Source organism: Palaemon carinicauda, chromosome 20 (genome assembly GCF_036898095.1).
Source record: "Palaemon carinicauda isolate YSFRI2023 chromosome 20, ASM3689809v2, whole genome shotgun sequence".
Classification (NCBI taxonomy): domain Eukaryota; kingdom Metazoa; phylum Arthropoda; class Malacostraca; order Decapoda; family Palaemonidae; genus Palaemon; species Palaemon carinicauda.
This window is the reverse complement of record NC_090744.1, coordinates 111,550,169-111,559,777: the sequence shown is the minus strand read 5'-3', so window position 1 is coordinate 111,559,777 and position 9,609 is coordinate 111,550,169. Positions and strand designations below refer to the sequence as shown.

At 38.1% G+C, this 9,609-nt stretch overlaps 1 protein-coding gene across 1 annotated transcript in view; it reads left to right on the top strand.

Moving 5' to 3' along the window:
- LOC137614370 (xylose isomerase-like) overlaps nucleotides 1-7,819 on the top strand; it is a 13,125-nt gene extending 5,306 nt beyond the window's left edge. The window contains 5 exon segments of the mRNA XM_068344159.1: nucleotides 3,695-3,836; nucleotides 4,345-5,031; nucleotides 5,592-5,762; nucleotides 6,727-6,762; nucleotides 6,764-7,819. Of these exon segments, the coding sequence (XP_068200260.1) occupies nucleotides 3,695-3,836; nucleotides 4,345-5,031; nucleotides 5,592-5,762; nucleotides 6,727-6,762; nucleotides 6,764-6,898 (1,171 nt within the window). The 3' untranslated portion in view covers nucleotides 6,899-7,819.
- The last annotated feature ends 1,790 nt before the right edge of the window (nucleotides 7,820-9,609 follow it).

Sequence of the window (9,609 nt, the reverse complement as noted above, 5' to 3'; positions counted from 1 at the left end):
GCTATTACAATATCTTATTCAACCTTCCTTCATTATCATAATTATAATTATAATTATGTTTCAAAGAATTGAAGTTGAAAAGGTACTCGTAATTTCCGATATACGAAAAAGAATTAAAGAACGTTGTCATTAAAGCAATTGAAAAATTAACCAGAGTCTGGTAACCTCCGTCAAGAAGACGACCATCTCCAGAAGAATTTATAAAAAGTGCTCAGCGTTGCCACTGGATCTGCCTAAGAATTCCGCCCGGTGAGGAAAATTGCCTTTAAACGCTGAGACCGAAAACCAAGATATGCGCCAAATTAATCAAATATACACTTACCATTTCAAAGTTGGAGCAAATGCTTTTTTGTTGACCAGGGGGACATGAGTCTTTTTATAATTTATTTATGACATATTTGTTTTTTATGTTGTTAATAGTTTATAGATGACATGTCTGTTTTGACGTTGTTACTTTTTTTAGAATGATTTTTGTAAATTTGTTCTCTTCATTTATTTATTTCCTTATTTCCTTTCCTCACTGAGCTATTTTTCCCTGTTGGAGCCCCTGGGCTTATAACATCTTGCTTTTCCAAGTACGGTTGTAGCTTGGATAGTAATAATAATAATATACTTTGTTAGTTTTATTTCAAAATGGCATACAGATCAACAGATATAAAAGCACAGACTTCATATTATAGATATAAAACAGATTTATATTCCAAAAAATCGTTTTCTTTTCAACCTTGATCACAATGCGGAAATATTTTCCGTTCCAGAGGAAAGCAGAAATAGAAAATTGAAATTATGTAGATCACTCCGTAGATTTATTTATCCGTCATCACCTCAACATTCCGCATTTTGACAACTGTTCAGACGGCAATCTTCATGTACTTTCGGTTCAGCAGTTGAAACATTACCCAGCTGGTAACCTTCGCCAAGAAGTACTCAAAAACCATCGTACGTCTCTGATGACAACTGTCGTACACCGTGTCCGAAATGGCAGACTTTAATCCAGCAGGAATTTACCCCTAAAGAGAAACCGGTTTCTGGTGCAAATCCTCTTGCAACTGACCACGCCCACAATAGGGCGTGCCACTATTGCCAGGAAGGTGTTATGTCATTACTTCGAGGTATATTACCGTAACAACGAACCGGTTTCAAAGTACGACAAGTTAATTTGATTTCTTTCGCGGTGAGGTATTCAGAGCATGATAGAACCAGGATTAATAGAATAGCGTACTCTATTAATCCTGGATAGAATAATGATGACATTGGTAACGTCTCTGCCTGGTGATCACCAGACTGGGGTTCAAGCCCCGCTCAAATTTGTTAGTTCCTTTAGTGTTTGCAACACCACCATCTTTGTGAGCTGAAGATAGAAGGGGGAGCTTATAGGTTTACCTGCTGAGTCCTCAGCATCCATTGCCTGGCCCTCCCTGCTCCTAGCTTGGGTAGCGAGGGGGCTTGGGCGCTGATTATATGAGGGGGGGGGGGGTTTGAGGACCTTATAGGTCTAGATGCTGAGTCATGAGCAGCCATTGCCTTGTCCCTCCCTACTCCTAGCTTGGGTAGCGAGGGACCTTGGGCCCTGATTATATAAGATGGGGGGTTGGGGACCTTAAAGGTCTACCTGCTGAGTCATCATCAGCCATTGCCTGGCCCTCCCTGATCCTAGCTTGGGTAGCGAGGGACCTTGGGCCCTGATCATATAAAATGGGGGCTTAGGGACCTTATAAGTCTACCTGCTGAGTCATCAGCAGCCATTGCCTAGCCCTCCCTGGTCCTAGATTGGGTAGCGAGGGCGCTAATTATATAAGATGGGGGGTTGGGGAGTTTATGTCTACCTACTGAGTCATTAGCAGCCATTGTCTAGCCCTCTCTGGTCCTAACTTGGGTAGCGAGGGGGCTTGGGCGCTGATTACATGAGATAGGAGTTGTTGAGGAGCTTATAGGTCTACTTGCTGAGTCATCAGCAGCAATTGCCTGGCAATCCCTGGTCCTAGCTTGGGTGGCGAGGGGCCTTGGCACTGATCATATGTATATATGGTCAGTCTCTAGGGCATTGTCCTGCTTGCTAGGGCAATGTCCTTGTCCCTTGCCTTTGCCATTCATGAGCGGCCTTTGAACCTTTAAACCAGATGAAAAAGGGTCATTAGGTTTTTACAGTTATAAAATACAGGTCAAAGGTTTTTGATAATATTGAATGAGGCAAATACACAGTTATTACTTTGAAGTTTTTTTTTTTTTTTTTTTTTTTGCTGATTTCCTTTTTAATTGTGATTAATCTCGTCAGAGAAAACGGGTTTTTATTGTTGTTTCTTGGCTTGATCCTACACCGTTTATAAAAGAAAGCCTTTCAAAGTGTCTCTAAAAAAAAATTTATTTTTCTATAACATTTACCTTTCCTACTTTTCCTTTTAGAAAATCAAAAAGAATGTACTATTGATTCAGTTTTCAAAGCCTATCGATTAAGAAAAAAAAAAATATATCATAAAATGGTCGCATATTTCCGTATATTTTTTCTAACTAAGATAATCAGGAAATACAATGTCGTTGATAGGCCCTTTCATTGGCCAGACAGTATAACATTGGACCCTTCTCTGGTTACGGTTCATTTTTCTTTTGCCAACATATACGCCGAATAATCTGGCCTATTTTTTATACAGTCTCCTATATCCTCAAGGGATTAATTTCTGCACTGTAATTGTTCTGTGGTTACTTTCCTCTTGGTAAGTGTAGAAGAGACTTTTTCAGCTATGGTAAGCAGCTCTTCTAGGAGAAAATCAAATCATTGTTCTCTAATCTTGGGTAGTGCCATAGCCTTTTTACCATGGTCTTCCACTGTCCTGTGGTAAGGTACTCTAGCTTTAGAATACACTCAGGCACCCTGTTCTATCTGTTTACTTATTTCCTTTCCTCACTAGGTTACTTTCCCTGTTGGAGCCCTTGGGCTTATAGCATCCTCCTCTTTCAATTAGGGGAGTACCTTAAAATATGATAATAATAATAATAATAATAATAATAATAATAATAATAATAATAACTAGCTGCAACTCTGGACGGATATTGTTAATGAGATCGGAATTGTCCCTCGTTGATGTCACTCACTATCAAGAAGTTCACTGTAATGTTGCTACATTTAACAGCATATTTAAGGGGCTACATGATAGCTGTTAATAATAATAATAATAATAATAATAATAATAATAATAATAATAATAATAATAATAATAATAATAAAAATAATAATAATAAAAGAGGGTGTCGAGATGATTTAGAAAAATATTACACCTTCGTGTCCCTACTATAGGTACTGTGGTTCAGGACATTTAACAGCATATTTAAGAAGGCTATATCATAGCTATAATAATAATAATAATAATAATAATAATAATAATAATAATAATAATAATAATAATAATAATAATACTCTCCGTCTTCTATTAGGGTGCTTTTTTTCCCATTCGTATGGGGGTAACACAGTTGCCTTCTTTTGAAGGACTTTGCTTTGGCTTTTGGGGTGGACCATAATCCCGACCGGCTGCCCTGCCTGACACCGCCTAGACCCCGGTAGCGTATATTTGCTGTTGTACCAGCCACCATCGCCTTTCCTCCCAGCAGCGAGGAGTCGTGGCGTAGTAATAATACTAATAAAAAGGGTGTCCAGATGATTAAGGAAAAGAATTAAACCTTCTTCGTGTCCCTCCTACAGGTACTGTGGCTCAGACAACTACTACGGCGACAGGGCTCACCAGAGGAACTGGGAGGATGGATCTCGATCCCTCGACAACTACAAGCGTAGGATGATTGCCGCCTTCGAGTTCTTCCACAAGCTCAACGTCAAGTACTACTCGGTACGTAAGGAGTAAGGAGGGTCTTTACAATAGGATGTATGAGAATAGCTAATTGAAATGGCATGTCCCCTTGCATAGGTTCCAGGAAAAGAGGTGCTGGATATATTTTATTTACTTATCTTTTTAATTCATTTGGGCCTTTTATTTACTTATTTTTTTTTATTTATTTGGATTATTTATTTGATTATTTCTTATAATTATTTGGACCTTTTATTTGCTTATATTTTTTTGGATTTATTTGGACCTCTTATTTGCTTATTTTTGGATTTATCGGAAACATTTATTTATTTAATTTTTGGATTTATTTGGACTATTTTTTTAATCATTTTTTGGAATTAAATGGACCTTTATTTACTTATATTTTGGAATTATTTGGACATTTATTTACTTATATTTTTTATTTATTTGGACCTCTCATTTACTCACCTTTTCAATCATTGCCATGAATAGGGACACCAATAATGAAGTGGCCAAAACGGTTTAAAAACGAGACTTTCCCTAATCTCAGGTCAGCGACCGTGACATGGCTCCTGAAGGTGACAGCTACGAAGAGACCAACCGCTACCTGGACGAGATGGTGACCTTGGCCTGTGACCTCCAGCGCCAGACCGGCACTCGCCCCTTGTACTTCAGCGCCGACTTGTTCACTCACCCTCGCTACATGAACGGTGCAGCCTCCAACCCTGACGCCCACGTCTTCGCCTACGCCTGCGCCCAAGTCAAGCGCAGCATGGACGCCGCCAAGCGTCTGGAAGCCGAGAACTTCGTGTTCTTCCATCCCCGCGACGGATACCAGCACGTCCTGCAGAGGCAGTTCTTCAGGGACATGTCCCACATGGCTCAGCTGTACCGAATGGCCGCCCAGTACAAGGAGAAGATCGGCTATCGCGGCCAGCTGCTGATCCAGCCCAAGCCAGCCGACCCCCGACGCCACCAGTACGAGTCCGACGCCATGTCCGTCATGTACATGCTGCGTCACTTCAACCTGGAGAAGCAGTACAAGCTGTACATCAAGCCCGCCTTCTCACGCCAGATGAACCGCACCTACGAACACGACGTGTACATGGCCGCCGCCTTCAACATGCTCGGGTCCGTGGATGCCTCCGACAGCTTCCCCGAGGTTAACGGAACGTCCGATCTCTGCGCTCGCAATGTCCGTGATGCCACCTTCGTCATGAAGTGCGTCCTGGAGCAGGTACGTACTGATGTGTCTGGATTTAGATTGGCCTTCTTAGAAGGGGACCACGGGTTCTTGCCAAATTACTACAAACATTTATTAATCTAGTAAGAATTGAACCTGATAATAATACATGAACATGATATTCAGTATACGATTTTACATTTTAAATAGATGGATAGATAGATTTAGATTGGCCTCCCTGGAAAGGGGTCCACGGGCTCTTGCCAAATTACTAGCAGCCCGTAAGTAGAAAAGCAGGATGCTATAAGCCCAAAGGCTCCAACAGGGAGAAAATAGCCCAGTGAGGATGGGAAATAAGAAAATAAATAAACTACCAGAGAAATTACGAACAATTAAAATACCATTTTAATATCAGTAACAACATTAGAATAGATCTTTCAATAATAAACTATAAAAAGAGACTTAATGTCTGCCTGTTCAGCATAAAAACATTCGCTATTTGATCTTTTGAAGTTCCTTAAAAATCAACAAAGATTACATTCTGACTATCGGATTGCAGACAAGAGAACACTCGCTCCATATCAATTTCTTTACCCAATTTATTTTCCTTTCAGGGAGGTCTTCAGCAGGGCGGCTTCACCCTGGGAGGACGCGTCCGAAGGGAGTCCGTCGAACCACGCGACCTCTTCCACGGACACATCCTGGCTATGGACTGCTTCGCCAGGGCCCTCAAGAACGCTGCCCGCATGATCTCCGACGGCAACTTCGCTCGCAGCATCCAGCAGGTGAGGATTAATTTTTTTTTCAATCAGAGGCCGTCAGTATGGAAAATGTAATTACATTGAAGAAACAATTAAATGTTTTTGACCTTTTGGGTATTATAAGAGGGCGACGGCATGGAAATTTAATCGTCTCCAAATATCATTTAATTGTTTTTGATCTGGGTATTATGAGAGGCCGATGGTATGGAAATTTAATTTCCTCAAAGAAACAATTAAATGTTTTTGATCTTTTGGGTATTACCAGAGGCCGACGGTCTGGAGTCAATTATCTCAAAGTAACAATTTTTTTTATCTTCTGGGTATTATGAGAGGCCTACGGTATGGAAATTTGATTTCCTTTCTCTCTCTCTCTCTCTCTCTCTCTCTCTCTCCTCTCTCTCTCTCTCTCTCTCATCCATTCTATTTCTTCTGCCCCTCACTCATACTTTACTAATATCTAAACTAGCTTATCTCTCTCTCTCTCTCTCTCTCTCTCTCTCTCTCTCTCTCTCTTCTCTCTCTCTCTCTCTCTCATTCTATTTCTTCTGCCCCTCACCCATATCTTACTCATATCTAAACTAGTTTAATCTCTCTCTCTCTCTCTCTCTTCCTCTCTCTCTCGTCTCTCTCTCTCTCTCTCTCTCTCTCTCTCCATTTTATTTCTTCTGCCACTCACTCATATTTTACTCATATCTAAAGTAGCTTCTCTCTCTCTCTCTCTCTCTCTCTCACCTCTCTCTCTCTCTCTCCTCTCCTCTCTCTCTCTCTCTCACTCTCTCTCTCTCTCTCTCTCTCTCCTCATCCATTCTATTTCTTCTGCCTCTCACTTCATATCTTACTCATATCTAAACTAGCTTATCTCTCTCGCTCTCTCTCTCTCTCTCTCTCTCTCTCTCTCTCTCAACGGCGCCAATCACCTTACATGTCAGGATTGCCAGAAAACCCCAAATCAGTAAATCAATCAACTAACACACCCATTCCCCCGCAGCGCTACTCATCGTACAAGTCTGGCTTCGGCGAGAGGGGTGGAGCAAAGCAGCGTGAACTTCGAGGAGTGCGAAGACTACGTCCGCAAGTGCGGAGAGCCCCAGCCTCAGTCCAGCCGCTACGAACACTACGAGAACATGTTCAACTACTACGTCTTCCCCCCACGTCACTAAGTCGATGACTGAACATACCACGCCCTTTCTCCGGGTAGTAGATTCCAAGTCTACTCGATCCCCAGGATGAGATGTCGTCTTAAGGATGTCATCGAAGTGACTAAAAACGTGTATCCCGGGATGAAGGAGATTCGAACATCAACATTAGGCGCCTTTTTAGGAGATATTTCAAAGATACTATTCATCTGGGACAGGAGACATTACTGCCTTTAATTTTGATTTTCATGATCAATAATGTGGCAAATTGATTTTTTTTTTAATTGTTCGGCTGGAAATTGGATCCAGAACAATTTAGATGATTATTTTTCATGAGATTCATAAGGATAAATAAAAAAGGACTTGGTGCATAAAACCACCATCAAGAACAGTAATAAAGTTATGACAAGAAACATCTAATGCTTAGAAATCTAAAGGAAATGTTATAAAAAGAAATATTTTGATTTATCAGCTTGATAACTGATAGTTTTGCATTAAATATTCAGAGAAATATTTGCAATGCTGTTGTTTAAGAAAAAAAAAAATCTATGAACAACTTGAATATCTGGTATTAGGACTTTTTCTCGGAATAAAAAAAAAACATCAAGATATGAACAGATCTATATAAATTTGGAATAAAATAACGGAGAAAATCATTAAAAGATTTCAAATTGATTAATCTGTTATTTGAATAAATGAAAAATTTGAATATCTGGTAACAGAATTCTTTCTCTGATTAAACCAAGAACCAAGATATAAATATTGATACCAATTTGGAAATTAAATCAACAGCAAAAATCAAACAAATAATTCAAATTGACGCAATGCAAAACAAAGGTACTGAAACATCTAATAGCTCATGTTACAGACGGTTCAAAATGCACCAGCTGTGGAATGCAAAAGCTGCAGATGGTTCCCTAACATTCCCTAACATCCCACCAACTGCAGATTCATTCCCTTGGAAAACGTCTTATAACAACAAGAAATTAATTCCCTTCAATTAAAATGTCCTTCATCTTACTTGCTGTTGTTACCACAATCAAACCTTTATTTCATTTTAATTGTCATATTTTTTTCTGTTTAACTTTTTTAGCAGCGAAAAATAAAAATTCAATCCTTTCTAATACTCATTAGCAAATACAACGATCAGGCTGAAATTAAACCACAGCTATTATATGACAAACAAATTAGGAAACAATGTAAACATTTCTTTATGTTTATCTTATTTTTCTATCAAATATCAAACATACCATGTATCCTGTTTCAATAAAATCGCACAAAAAAAAAAAAAACAGATTTTTATATCCTTCAAAAAATATCAAAATTGGGGAAATAAGCTAAAATATCTGATATTTTTATAATCAAAATATAATGGCTTTGGAAAAAAACTAATGTTTTTTTTTTTTCGATAGAATATCCCTGAGATATATTTTCATATAGCTATTCTTTTTTTATTTCGATATGTTCATATCTCCAATTGTCTAATTCATTACATATAAACAAATCTTTATAACGATTTAGTTGATAATTTCCAATAAAATAGAATTATGAATAATCATAGATAATTGATTGATTGATTGATTTGAAGTTCTCTGGTATCCTGACATCGAATAATCATAGATGAATATGATAAACCTCCACAATATCCTTCTTTTTGAAGGACTTTGCTATGGCTTTGGGGTAGACCGTCATCCCGACCGGCTGCCCTGCCTGACATCGCTTAGACCCCGGTAGTTAATGTTCATGTGTTGTAGCCTACTAGTCACCAGTGTCCTTAATACCCGTAATATTTAGCAAGTCTAAAGTTCTTTACGAAGCAAACCACTTACTTATGAACTCTAAATCCTATTAAAAAGAGTACGAGTTTAATTCTCCATTTATATCATCTAAATTTGCGTCACAAGAGGACACTGAAAAAAAAAAAAATCCCAGAATGATTTAAACCAGGTGACACAATAGAACTACGCTTATTAAGTCAAAGAACTCTTATCGTATGCTCTAAAAAATCAATGCCTTATATATATATATATATATATATATATACATATGTATATATATACATATATATATATGTATATATATAGAAATATCTATATATGTATATGTATGTATCTGTTTATACATCTGTATATCTATACATTTGCATAAACACATACATAACATATAAATATATTTACTGTATATATATTCTGTATACAGCTTATATATACATATAAATACATCTCTCTCTCTCTCTCTCTCTCTCTCTCTCTCTCTCTCTCTCTCTCTCTCTCTCTCTGTCTAAGTATATATATATATATACATATAATGTGTGTGTAGTGTATACACATACATAAGTAACACATACACGCACACACGTATACAGTATACACTCGTACAAATATATGCATACATACATATATACTGTATATAATAAGCCCAGTCTTTGTTAGTGTTTGTTTGATGTAGATTCAATCAACATTTTTATTACCGGTAAAACAAATAATTCTCTCTCACTCTCTTCACAAATGAACACATTTTGTAAAATTCCCCGAATCTGTTCAAATTGCAGAAAATAAGAAGGAAGGGCTAAATTAAACCCGAAAAGACCTTTTCCTCTGGCCCCCTTCTTAAAACAAATATGCAGTTAAGGGGAAAATTGTAAATACAACGAAAAATATAAAAAAAAGTACTTCTATGGCCTTTTGATATTGAGAGGGGGAGAATGGTAAATCCCTTTGGCATAAAGGGTAAAC